The sequence below is a fragment of the Hipposideros armiger genome, unplaced genomic scaffold (assembly GCF_001890085.2).
Source record: "Hipposideros armiger isolate ML-2016 unplaced genomic scaffold, ASM189008v1 scaffold_1182, whole genome shotgun sequence".
In the NCBI taxonomy this organism is placed as follows: Eukaryota; Metazoa; Chordata; class Mammalia; order Chiroptera; family Hipposideridae; genus Hipposideros; species Hipposideros armiger.
Window position 1 is genome coordinate 372956 of NW_017732532.1, and position 14303 is coordinate 387258.

At 39.4% G+C, this 14303-nt stretch overlaps 1 protein-coding gene across 3 annotated transcripts in view; it reads right to left on the reverse strand.

Annotated features, from left to right (window-relative positions):
- ACSL4 (acyl-CoA synthetase long chain family member 4) overlaps nucleotides 1-14303 on the reverse strand; it is a 51243-nt gene that overhangs the window by 35528 nt on the left and 1412 nt on the right. Inside the window, exons 2-3 of one of the 3 annotated variants that reach the window (XM_019632828.1) lie at nucleotides 539-1069; nucleotides 125-302 (exon numbers count right to left, since the gene is read on the reverse strand). In XM_019632828.1, the coding sequence (XP_019488373.1) occupies nucleotides 125-302; nucleotides 539-889 (529 nt within the window). In that variant the 5' untranslated portion in view covers nucleotides 890-1069. The remainder of the gene's footprint in view (nucleotides 1-124; nucleotides 303-538; nucleotides 1070-14303) is intronic. The other 2 variants (XM_019632830.1, XM_019632829.1) reach the window with 2 other exon arrangements.

Genomic DNA, 14303 nt, shown 5'->3' on the forward strand with positions numbered 1-14303 from the left:
AGCTCTTAACCAACTGAGCCACTCGGCCGGCCCCAAGAACACCTACTTTGAAAACAAGAAGATCTCAGGACAATTTCACATGTAAACCCCCCCCCCAAAAAAGTAATAAACACAAGGCACTTACGAGGAAAGTTGTACTTAAAGCAGGTCTGTGCCGCAATCATCCATTCGGCCCTGGTCTCACAGAAAATAGCAATAGTGCTCTTTGGTTTTAATCCCAATGCAGTGAGTCCACTACCAAAGTTATTCACTCTGAGGTTCACTTCAAGATAGTTCATCCATTTGTAAGTCCCAAGAATTAACTGTTAAAGTGAGACATTCTCTAATATTAGTATATGTATTCAAAGAAGCAATTAGAATACTATACAAAGTACACAACTCTAAAATTTCCCTTAAGCGAATATACAGAAGCTATGGGCACCCTCTGAGAATTAGTTACACAGCACTCCAATACAATGCAAGGATGTCTAAAATGCACTTGATTTATAATAAAGTGTACCCTCCCCTTAAAAAAATAAAAAGTGCAAAAATGCTTTACCTTCTTGAAAACCTTTCCATTTGGCTGCATTTCATTTTCTTCACTTAGGATTTCCCTGGTCCCAAGGCTGTCCTTCTTCCCAAACTTGGATACAGCATGATCAAATAATTTATCCAGAGTGTCTGCCCCAGGAATGTCTATGACAGCTAGGGAGTCGAAGTGTGTGACAGAGCGATATGGACTTCCGGGTTTGTCTGAAGTGGGCTTAGCTTTTATTCTCTTTGCCATAGCGTTTTTCTTCTTGGCATTGGTAAGAAAATACCATGGAATAAATATAAGGGCACTGTATATTGTTATTAACAAGTGGACAGGCAGCAAAATAATGGTGGGCACATTTAGCTTAAGTTTCATAGCGGCAAGGCTTCTACAATGGTGTTTATCTCTTGTTATTCTTTGGCTTCAGAAAGCCTTATTTTGCTGAAGAAGGCAATAATGGAAGCAGCAGTAAGAGCAGCAGTATAGCCAAGGCAGTTCAATTTTAACGATACAGATAAAAGTTAGTAATCTTTGGAAGCCGACAATAAAGTACACCTGTAGGTGAAGACAATGAACCAGGCAGAGAGCAGGAGAAAAAAAACAAAAACAAAAAGTATTAACAAGTTGACAGCACCACTGATTTAAATACTTAGGTCTTTATTAGTTTATATCATTGATTTGCTGCAGAAAGCTGAAATAACTGGTCTGAAATATTGGCACTTTCCATTTTTTAATCATTATTGCCATAAACTTCTGAATTTAATCTTTTCTAGGTTTTTAGGTATACTGCTACTCTGCACATCATTCTGTAAGTCAGCTGAGTAACAGTACTTTGAATATTTACACGAATGCATGACTATGATATTTAAGTTTGGCTAAACTTTGGGAGAGTAGGGAATGCCAATAATGAGGTTTCTCTTAATATGTATGCATATGTAAACCAGACAGCTTTAAAACAGATTGGTTTTGTATCCAAAAGGGAAAACCAACCCACCAATTTAGGTTTATTTCTCAAAGATCAACACAGAAATATTATTCTGAGTTCTTCATGAAGGTAAAATTCTGAGGTAATGCTATTCAATATCTCCTATCCTCACAATTGGAGAATATAATCATAAGACCATTTCCTAAATGTCCACTTTGTGCTCAAAATTGTACCAGTTGCCTGCGAGTATTACACCGGAAGTAGTGTAAGTCCTGGCCCCTGCCCACTACAAGTTAACACTTCTGAGGTAATCAGCACACAGCATAGACCCAGTGGTTTTCAAACTCTTTTTGAGGCGAGGACGGCAGCTAAACCATTTCTTCAAATAAAAACCCACGCAGAGTGCCCATATATAAAACTAAAGTGGAATTACTCTGGCTGAAGCAAGGATTGTGGGTGTCCAGGGTCCCACCCTGGACTTCCTAGAACCACACTTCCAAGGTGACCACTGAAGCATTTCTAATGAAAAGCCCTGCAGAAATACATAACTAAGTATTATGGTGTGTAAGACAAGCAATAAATGCAATAGGAGACCACAGAAAGCGTTCACTGGCCAAGAGTAACTAAGGGAGGCTCTGTGGAGCTTAGATTTAAAAGCTGGACCTTATGTTGAGGACCTGGAAAGGAAGGAGAAAGAATGGAGGGCATTTCCAGAAGGAGAGCCACATGAAGAAAGACAGAGATAGGAATGAAAGGACTTTGGGAGAGCAGATAGTCCCAATAACGACACTGGCCTGACTGGGACATAGAGTACTCATTGCCTAATAGGCTACAGTAGTACAGGATCTGACAAACCAGGCAAAGCAGCTTTGATTTGAATCAGCAGAAAACTGGAGGCCGCTGCAGGTCAGAAGAACAGTGCTATTTGGAAAGGAACTGCAGAAACAGCCTCAGGGATACTATTGCTCAGGGAGTGTACCTTCAGCTGAGAAAGCTATTCTGGTAAGTGGAGGCGATTTTCAACCATAAAAATTAAAATACTAGTTCACTTTGAGGAGATAAATTGAAGCCCATCCTTCTGCAAGTCGTGTAGAAATAGATAGGCCGACTATTGACCCCTAGATAGTGTTTGTTTTCACACCAACTACTATACAATGGCAGCTTAATCCTGCCTCTGCTTTTGTTCATGTCCTTCAACCGAGTGTGGTGAAATGAGCAAGAAGCCACAAGTGAAAAGACCTATGTTTCAGTTCCCATCTGTCACTAACTGGCTACGTAACCATGAGCAAAACCGTCTATCTGAGCTTAAGATCAGACTACATCAATAGCCCTTCACTTCTTAAGAGGTGATGGGCCCATTTGAGAGGCCATTGAGAACTACAAACCGAATTCCACTCAGAAAGATATGCAAAACATTACACATAATTTCAGGGGATTCACAGGTTGCCTGAAATGTATCCATGAATCCCAAAGGGTGATACCAACTGTGAACTACAAATTTCTGGCCTACATGGTTTCCCGGGGCCTTTCCAACTTCAAATTTTATGATTTACCCTACCTAGAAGTTGCTTTCTCAGTCTAACAAGTCCAGTCATTTATTTCTTCAAGATAAGGCATGTCAAGTGTCTATCACAGTGTCTGGTCCTTGATATGCAAGATCCCCTCTAACCATCCTCTCCTCCAACAGACATTTCATGACTACACAACTCCACAAATCTTTCCTTTCTCTAATTTCCTCCATCACTTGAAACGTCTACACTCATTCTGACCTTTGATTATTCCATCATTTCCAAACATGTAAGCATATAAGCATAGAGCACAGTCCAGTAGTTCTCAACCCTATCAAACCTAAGCCCTCTTTCTTAAACAAATATTTTATAATACTCCTTTATAAACCTTAAAGGATAGTCAAAGATAATAACCTACCTACACACATATTTTTTTAAATGAGTGCCAAAAAGAAATTATTTCAAAATAAAATAATACTTATTTCAACATATAAATTCTCAGGGACAATACTAGAAGAAAAACATCTTCAAATTGATAAAATGCCCCTAAGGGATGAGTACCACTTCACCTTCACTTGAGAAATTGTCAGATTTAGGGCTGAAGATATACAGAAGTAGAAGATAGCTTTTGAAGGGCTTTATAATCTAGGTGGATTTAAACTGTATGGTATGTTTTTTAGTCATTAACTTAATCTTGTCATACACACTTAATCTTTTACATATATTTGCCATAGCCTTAGAGAGAAATATCTTCTACTTAATCCTCACAGCATAAAGACACATACATGTATAATATATACGCATACACACACACAGTAGACAAGGCCTGAAGAACATTCAGATGAGGAGAGATCAGGGAAGATCATTGAGTCCAGAGGTTTTCAAATTCTTTCTGGTGGTGGTGAGGGTCATCTATTTGAATAAAATCTTATATGGACATGGAAACCCTAGATTAAAAAAAAAAGCAGAGTTGCTTTGGTAGGGGAGCTGTGACAGCCCCTGAAGGGACTCCTTGGAACCTCCAGTTGAGCTGAATATTTAAACCACTGGTGTTGTGTGATCCCCTATTTCACAGAGGAGCAAATGAGGAACAGTGCAAATTGTAACTGAGGTCCACGCCCCCAAGTCCGGTGCTGTTTCAAGCCTACCAGCCAGCTTCTGCCCATTTTTGCCTATCACCTGAAAATCCTTCCTTGTCCAAGGTTTTCCAAGGTTACACTCATGTCTATCGACAAATTCATTGAGGGGAAAAAAAAGATTTGAACATCTACTATGTATAAATTTTGAGCACTTACTACAAATGAGTAAAGCAGGCCCTGAATTCTTTATATGCATGCATGCATGTACACATGTGTCATATATACGGTAGGGATATCAGTTCACAAATATATAAGATAGAATATGATAAATCCCATAAGAGAAGCAAAACCAAAATGCTAAAGGTATTCTATTCAAAACGGGGCGGGGAGAAACTGCATCCAGTTTCAGGGAAAAGAGGAAAGAGGGAGGAAGTAGAACCATCTAGAAAAGTTTCACAACAACAACGTAGCATTTGGGCCGGTGTGAAGGATGCATATGTTTTCAAAAGGAGAGGGTGAAGCCTGGGAAATGAGGACAGTCCTATCGGAGAACAAGTGGAGAGCAAATGGATGTGGGCAGAACAGTGCAGGATGGATCTGAACAACAGAAAGCAGTGCCGCAGGCGCTCTGTGCTCTCTCTGTAAAGTGCCCATCCAAGTCAAGGAGAAAACTGAATTATTTCAGGGTCAACTGTACTAGATTGCAGCTATGCTCTAAGGGACACATGCATATGACGATTTGGTGACTCAAGATTAAACACCCTGCTTTTATATCACAGGGAAATGCATTGTTCTCTAAAGAAAAGAATGTCTGATATCCTGGGTGATAAGTGGGTGAAACTAAGTTAGGAGATATAGGTTCTAACCTGTGTCTGCTATGAAATGTGATTTTGAACAAGTTACATGGCCTCGAACTAAAAAGCTCTGTATCAGTGGCATCACGTGTGAAACAGGAATACTGCTTGTGGTAGCTATGGTATTGTTGGGAGAATCCTTCATCTTATCCAGCTTAAATTCCAAGGGCAATAGTAATAATCAGTCTGTGCAATACACGCTCAGCCCTTTCGCCTCTCTCTCACTTTGTTGTGCTTACTCGGCTAAACCATGACCTGGTTAAACCCAATTCTCCATCCAATCTGCACTTGTGCTCACACAGCTAAATTTGGCTGGAGAAAAACCTGACTGTGCTACATGTCCCCTGAAATCCGTGATCTCTCCCTCAAGGGGGCCATACTGCACTGCACTAGTCCATGTACTGGCCCGCTCTCCTGGGTTTTGTACCTTCTCTCTCCCCAGACCAGCAATACTCTAGTTAGCTGCTGACATCACTTACTATTTTGCTGAGAAAACTGAAAAAATCTGAAGAGAACTTCCACACATTCCCACTGCTGTGTCTACCCACCTACTGGCATCTGTGGTCACATGCTCTTTCCACTCCTGTGACAATGGCTGAACTGAACTGGTGATGATCCCAGCTAAGGGCAAGCCCTTCACTAATGCACAGGGGCACCTTGTCTATACAGGAAGGACCTGGCGGTGCTGCTCTACCAATTCTCCCCCCTCTCCTGCCTCATTAATGTTTCCTGCTCTACTGCGTTATTCCTATCAGCATCTCAATGGGCTGTGATTTCTTTCATCTTAAAAACCATTCTCTGAGAGCGGATGGAGGCCAAACTGGGAAGCAGCAAGCCAATACGCCCTGCTAAGAACTTGCTGGTGAACCACTGAATTCTGTAATCAAGGGAGTAACATTATCAGATTTGTTATAAAAATCAGTCTGAGAGCTAAAACAACAACAACAAAAAACCAAAACCAACACACACACACACACACACACACACACACATCCCTTCTCTTGCACCTTCTTCTCTGGCTACAGCTCCATTTCTTCTCCTCTTTAGGACTCCTTAAAAGAATTGTCTGTGCTGTCTCCCAGTTCTCCTATTTTCTCTCAAACCCATGACACTCAGGCTTTTGCCCCCCACCACTCTCCCAAATTGCTGTGATCAAAGTCACCAATGACTTCCATGCTGTCAGGTCCCAAGGTCACTTAAAGCTCGGTCCCCATCTCCCCTGGCCCACCAGTATCCTTTAACACAGTTGACCCCCTCTTTTCCTGCTTGAAACTTCTTGATTTGACTTCCAAGAGACCACGTTCTTCAGGTTTTCTTCCTCCTTTCCTGGCCATTCCTTCTCAGTCTCCTTTGCTGCTTCTTCCTCATCTCCCTGACCTCTAAAGGCTATATATAGTGCGCAGTCCCTGAGCCTCTCTTCTTTATCTACACTCACTCCCGCAGTGATCTCATTTAGTCTCACAGCTTTAAATAGCACATACAGAGGGCGCCAAAAAAATGTATACTCAATTTTAAGAAAGGAAAACTGTCTTGAAATTGTAATCTCCAATACATACCGATAACAAAAGATGAGTACAAGTCACCATTAACTTCTGCAATTACAAGAGGTGCTCAAAATGGTTACCATCAGCATCCAGACACTTCTGATTACAGTGATCTACTGCTTCAGCAATGCTGACCAAAGTGTCCACTTGTATGTGGTTTTTCTTTGGCACCCCGGTACATGTCGATGACTTCCAAATTTCTCTCCATAGTCTGGAGGTCTCCCTTAAACACCAGATTTGTATAGGCAACTGTTTCCTCAGCAGATCCATTTAGATATCAGTTAAGTACCTCAAACTTAATATGTTCGAAACTGAGCCAGTGATCATCCTCCACAAACCTTTTCCACTCATTTGTGCCCATCTCTGTAAATTTCAGTTGCTTTGACCAAAAACCTCAGATTCACTTTCAGTCCTCTTTCTCACAAATTCCACACCCAACTCATTAGCAAATCCTACTTGCTCTACTTACAAAACAGATAGCAAAGTCAACTACTCATCATCTCCACTGCTAGCTACCATCCTGGTTCAAGCCACTATCATCTCTTACCTGGATAAATGCAATAGCCAATCTGATCTCCCTGCTTCCACCTTTATTATAAAGTCTAAACTCGGCAGCCAGTGCTCCAGTTAAAATGTAAATTAGATCATGTCATCCATCTGCTCAAAACCTTTCAAAAAATCCTCATATGACTCACTCAAGAAGCAAAGCTAGTGCTTACCATGAACTAGGAGGTTACAGAACTCTCCCCTAGCCTTAAGTATCTGACTTCCACTCCTACTATACTTTCCTGTGGCTCATTCTACTACCATCCCACTTGTCCCTAGCTGTTTCTAGGACACATCAAGCATGACCCTGCCTGAGGACCTTTGCACGTGCTATTCTCTCTGCCTAGAATCTTCTTCCAAGATACCTGCATAGCTTAATCTTTCCCTTCCTTTTTGACTTAACGTAAATAGCACCTTCTCAGTGAGCACCTTCTCCAGCAACTGTCTAAAATTGCACCCAAACATTTCCAATCCCTTTCTCACTTTATTTTTCTCCTTAGCACTCATCACTAATGCATCATATGCTGTAATTTTCATGTTTATTAGCAATGTCTCTATTTGAACATAAACTCCCCGAGGTTGAGTTTATGGTTTGCTACTGAACCCTCAGCAACTACCATAGTACCTCCATGTGTTAACTGTTCAATAAATTTGACTGAAATAAGAATGTGGAATTATTCTGAAGGTATAAAGTAAAAATGTACACAAGTGCAATAGCCTGAAGGCAACCAACTTGAGTCATCCTTCAAAAAAATCACTTGCCCATGCCAACATTCTAGAATATGCTCTACTCTTACAATCCCTGGTACTTCAAATAAATTTGAACATGTTTTTAGTTGCATAATAAAAAACAGCAAACTGGAAAAACTGCCTGTTGCACAGAGGGGAAAAAATGGCGTTATAAAACCATGAGCGTTATACAATTTGTACTATGTGCTTTTTTACAGATGCCTTCCACAAAGGTATGTTGTCCTTCCCGGTATGAAGAGCGACACTGTTGTCCCCATTAGTAGGACATGAACTCTGAGTTTGATTCCCTGAAATGAATAATACATGTGTTTCTGTATCAGCCAGAAAAGGGCAGGACATCATCTTCAGTGATGGGCTAATTAATCATTCCTACCGCTGTTGACCATTCCCTAGGGAAAGCATGTTAATAGCCACTGTGCTCAGTTGTTGAGATACATGATCTCATTCAATCCTTCAGAAACCCCTTTAAGTTAGTTATCTCATTTTACTTTGATGCAACAGTCTCAGACAGAAATAATTTGTCCAAGATAACATAGCTAAGTAGGGATTTTTTTACCCAGGGCTAACTCATTTTAAAGTCCACGCTTTCAGCTATATTTTCTGTGACCCTGGTCATACTGGTATAATCTAAAGAGGTGAGATTGGCAAACTTTGCATATTAAAGAAATCCTGGCAACAATTTTGAGCACTGATTTGTCCTACATCCTAAGGCATTTTTATAGAGGCAAGTCCTTTAGCTGTCTAGTAAGTCCTAGAAAGTTTATTGAAACATCAGATGTAATTTTATTTTATATTTTGTTTTGAGGTAAAGTATAATGATAACTATTTCATTCCAGTTACTTCATACATTCTGTTAGGTTAAAAACAAAAAGCATTAGTAATACATTAAGCTCTAGTATACAAAGTAAACAAATACTATATATACTGAATAAAGCCTGAATTTAAAGGGAAAAATCATCACCCCCAGAGGCAAGTGACACAAAATCAATTTAAGAATGAAAGAGAAAAACTAATAAACTGAAGTCATATAAGGCCAAGACAATTTTTTCAGAAGTTTTAGAAAATAGGCTAAACCAAGCAAGGATCCATGCATCTGCCAAGTTGAAACATGCAATAAGGACAAATTGAATTCATCTGTCCTTGATGGAAGACCTTACAAAAATGTAAAATAATAATCTGAAAGCAATGATTAGCTACATCAGTGCTACTTTAAGAAATCACACTTTCCAGTCACACATCATTTAAGGGTAATTTAAATACCAATTAAGAGACCATTTGCTTTCTGAAAAGGGTTAGCTGCATCTGCTAAACATTAAATGAGAAAATGACTATAAAAGTTTCAAGAGGTTAAACAGATAACCATACTTGTTGCACTTTAAAAGATCATATTTCTACACAGACGTTGCACTATCAAGACTTTTGTAAAGGGGAGGTGTTTTAAAAATCCTATTTTCTTTCACACATAACTTCAAAATTCCAAATGATTTTAAAACACAGGAGAAAGCTCAAACATGATGCTAAAAAAAAAACCAAAAAAACAATGGGTGTGTTTGGCTAATGACTAGTCTAATACCCACCTGGCACTATATACAGTTATTACCATTATATTGACAATATTCCCTATGCTTTATATCTCCATGACTATTTTCTAACTACCAATTTGTACTTCTTAATGCCTTCACCTTTTTCACCCTCCCCCCAAGCCCCTCCCATCTATCAGCCCGATAAATCTAGTACCCATCTAACACCATAGTTATGTTATTGACCATATTCCTTATATATCCTACATCCCCATGACTACTGTGTAACAACCAATTTGCACTTATTAATCCCCTCTCCTTTCTCACTCACCCCCAACCCCCCTCCCATCTGACAACCATCAAAATGTTCTCTATATCTATGGGAGTTTCTGTTTTGTTTTGTTCTTTATATTCCACATATAAGCGAAATCACATTGCATCTGTCTTTCTCTGACACACTCTACTCAGCATAATAACATCGAGGTCCATCTATGCTGCTGCAGATGGCAAGAGCCCATTCCCTTCCCTGGCCAAGCAATATTCCATTGTATGTATATACCAGCTCCTTTTTATCCATTCAGCCATCGACAAACACCCAAGCGGCCTCCATATCATGGCCATTGTAAACAATGCTACAATGAACATATGGATGCACCCGTCTCCTCGAAGTAGTGTTTTGGGATTCTTCGGATAAATATCCATAAGTGGTGTTACTGGGTCCTTCTTTGTCTCTTGTTATAGCCTTTGTTTTAAAGTCTATTTTGTCTGGTGTAAGTATCACTACTTCAGCTATTTTTTGTTTGTTTCCATTTTCATGAAATACCTTTCTCCAACCCTTTACTATCAGTCTGTGTCTGCGTTTTGATCTGAAGTCAATCTTATAGGCAGCATGTGTAAGGGTCTTGTTTCCTTAATCATGCAGCTACCCTGTATTTTTTTTTAATTGGGGAACAGTGAGTGTGTTTTTCCAGGACCCATCAGCTCCAAGTCAAGTAGTTGTTTCAATCTAACTGTGGAGGGCATAGTTCAGTGGCCCCTGAGGGCATCGAACCGGCAACCTTGATGTTATGAGCACTGCGCTCTAACCAACTGAGCTAACTGGTCGCCCCCACCGTGTATTTTTGATTGAACATTTAATCCATTTACACTAAAAGTAATTGTTCATAGATACAGTTACTGCCATCTCATTATTCATATATTTGATCATCTTTGTTTTCTCCTTCTCCTTCTCCTTCAAGAAGCCCCTCTAATATTCCTTGTAATACTAGTTTGGTGATGATGAACTCCTTTAGCTTTTTCTTGTCTGGGAAGCTCTTTATCTGTCTTTTGATTCTAAATAATAGCTTTGCTGGGTAGAGTATTCTTGGTTGTGGGTCCTTGCTTTTCATCACTGTCAATACTTTGTGCCAATTCCTTCTGGCCTACAAAGTTTCTGTTGAGAAATCAGCTGACAGTCTTATGGGGGCTCCCTTGCAGGTAACTGACTGCTTTACTCATGCTGCTTTTAAATTTTTCTCTCTGTCTTTAACCTTTGGCATTTTAATTATGATGTGTCTTGGTGTGGGCCTCTTTATCTTGTTTGGGACTGTCTGCACTTCCTTGGTTTGTATGTCTATTTCCTTCACCATGTTAGAGAAGTTTTCTGTCATTAGTTCTTCAAAAATGTTTTAAATCCCTTGCTCACTCTCTTCTCCTTTTCGTAACCTATGATGCAAATGTTGGTGCCTTTGACCTTATCTCAGAGGCCCCTTAAACTATCCTCATTTTTTGTGCTTTCTTTTTTTCTGTTCTGATTGGGTGATTTCTGATCCTCTAAATCACTGATTTGATTCTCTGCTTCATCTAATCTACTGTTGATTCTCTCTAGTTAGTGTATTCCTCATGTCAGTTATTATACTCTTTATTTCTGACTGGTTCTTTTTTGTTTTCTGTCTCCATTTTTATGTTTCCTATCTCTTTGTTGAAGTTCTCCCTGAGATCATTGAGCATCCTAATAACCAGTGTTTCGAACTGTCTGGTAGATTGCTTGTCTCCATTTTGTTTAGTTCTTTTTCTGGAGCTTTGTTCTGTTCTTTTATTTGGGACATGTTTGTCTCCCCACTTTGGCTACTTCTCTGTGTTTGTTTCTAGGCATTAGGTAGGGCTGCTATGTCTCCTGTTCTTAGTAGAGTGACTTATGTAATAGGTGTGCTATGAGACCCAGTGGTGTAGTTTCCCTGGTCACGTGAGCCAGGTGCTCTAGCTGTGTCCCTTGCGTGAGTTATGTGTGCCGTCCTGTTGTAGTTGAGCCTTGGTTGCTGTTTGCATATCAGTAGAAGGGATTGAAACTCTCATACTTGATTTTTAAACATGGAACTTTGTAAAGCCAGGAGTTAGTTGTATATGATTTAATCCAAAGCTTACATTTCAGGAATTTTAAGGATTGAATCATGCTAGAAGTAGCACCTACTGACAAAGCATGATGTTACAATCCAACGTTATAAGACATTATTGAAAAGGGAGGAAATCTAAGTTTTGGGAGTTATGTGTTTGGAGAGAAATATAAAGGGTTAAGTGTTATGTTATGGAAGGAGAGCAGACAGCACAATGGCAATTTCAATGTTCTACAGCTGCCTCTAAAGAGTAACTGCTACAGGTCCGTACAGACAAAATATTCCTGCTAAAATAAGATAGCCCAGCACACCATGGTGTAGATTAATTTTGTCTGTAAAGTCTTCAATTTCCTGGGTATTTTTTCTCTATGGGAACACAGTTGTGATTTTAACATAAATTAATAAAAAAGAATTAGCTTACAGAAACCTTAAAATTAACTTATAATAAATGTGTTTTGTTCAAGTGAGGAATATACGGTAGTCCCCCCTTATCCATGGGCTAGCTTTCTAAAGTTTCAGTTACCTGCGGTCAACCATGATCTGAAAATATTCAATGGAAAGGTCCAGAAATAAATAGTTCATAAGTTTTAAATTGTGCGCCATTCTGAGCAGTGTGATGAAATTGCACGCCTTCTTGCTTCTTCCTGCCCAGAATTTGAATCTTCCCTTTGTCCAGCATCTCCACACTGTAAATGCTACCTGCCCATTAGTCACTTAGTGGCCGCCTCGGTTATCAGATCTACTGTTATAGTGTTTGTGTCCGAGTAACACTTATTTTGTTATAATTGTTCTATTTTATTATTATTCAGTCATCGGAAAAGTCATGACACATTTTTGCCAATGAAAAACATAGAAAAATACATCATGACTTTTCCAACAACCCAATAGTTATTATTGTTAATCTCTTGCCATTCCTAATTTATAAATTAAACTCTATCATGAGTATGTATAGGGAAAAAAATAATATATATAGGGTTTGGTACTATCTGCAGTTTCAGATATTCACTGGAGGTTTTGAAATGTATCCCCTGCAGATAAGGTGGGACTATTGTACAGGCTATATCTATCTCCCGTCATCTTACCTATTTATTATAATCAAGTAACATAACTGTGGGCTGCAAACCATGAGTACGGTTCAAAAAAAAATCTGTCACTAGCAGTAATACTTGAATGTCTTTGTGCTACGGGGAGAATTTTGGCAAACATACCTTTTTGCCACATGACCTACCCTCTACATTTGCTAGAGGAAAGAAAACCAATTTAATAGGTTAGTTCTTACTAATGTTTCCCAGTCCTTCTTGTAACATTAAACGTTAAAAATTATGCAACAATGTAGTCTTAAACCATGTCTTACAAAATGGCCTAATAAGTCAGCACAACAAATAAGTCAGCTACCTGGCCACCATAATGTGAAACTGTATCATAGTTTGGGGGGGGGAGCTCACTCTGCTTTTCAGTATCAAATACACCTTATAAGTGAGGCTAATAACTCAAAGACTGATAAATCTGTTGAAAATGGGATATCTTATGGCCATTCAGTTAACTCTCAAATATTTGCGCTAGTAAAGAAGAGAAGGGCACAGATATTCCAAACACAGCAGATAATTCAAAATGTGTTTTCATTCTTAACATTTCATTATGGGCATGTCTGGTGTTTCAGAAATGAAAGAATTCTTAACTAAAGAAGGCAGGCACATGGGGCCAAATACAAGAAGCCAAGGAAAAATACTTCAAGAGTTAATGTCTCCATGTTAGGGATGGGGAGGATACTTTCCATTCTCTTCTCTCTCTTCACGTTCAGTTGTTTATCTGGCCCAGGTATGCTTCAGTAAGGTGAGTGAGGCAAAGGAGATAAGGGAATCAGGTATTTCTGTTTTGAAGTGTATTTTTGGATAGCCAAGGCAAAAGGTATGGCAATGGAGTCTCTAAAGTGTCGCAGACACTCCAAAGTGGCTGTAAATTCAGGAACACAATTAGCCAGATGTTCTTGCTAATGCTTCTGGCAACTCCTACTTCTTGATCTTGGTAGTTCTTTCTCTTACACATCTAGATGGGTGGCAGGCCAACTGCTATAAACATTTATCTATCTGTGTGTAAGGGCGTGTGGGGGTAGGCAGAGTGGGAGCGAGACAGAGTGAGAGCGAGAGCGAGAGAACGCACATGATTAAGCAAACTTTCTGTGGGTAAGTTTAGAAGCCTGACTGCGGGGAGCAAGGGAGAGCGCACACATGATGAAGCAGACTCTCTGTGGGTAAATAAGTTAAGTTAGAAGCCTGACTACTACTGCCCTCATAATAACACCATTGTCTATTTCCCAAAGGAAATACTAACCTTATTGATATCATACCTCCTTTGTCAACCATAGGGTAGCATGTTGCCTAAGTAGCTGAATTTAGAGACACCTAATTCTGGTCTGCTGATAAAAATTTCTAGCCACGTTTAAGGTTTTTCTAACGCAGTCTAATCCATAGACTTGAGCACTCAGTGACACAAGAACATTAAGTTTTTCAAATTTCTTTATATTTGGAATTCAAAAATAGTTACTAGCACATACGAACTACTAGAGCTTTTGCTTCAAGTTCATAACCTATTATAATGAAAGCAATTCTCAGAAGACCAGACATACAAGAGAGGCAGCATCATATACAGGGTTTTGGTCCTGGTTCAGCAGCTTGCTGAGCTATAAGACTT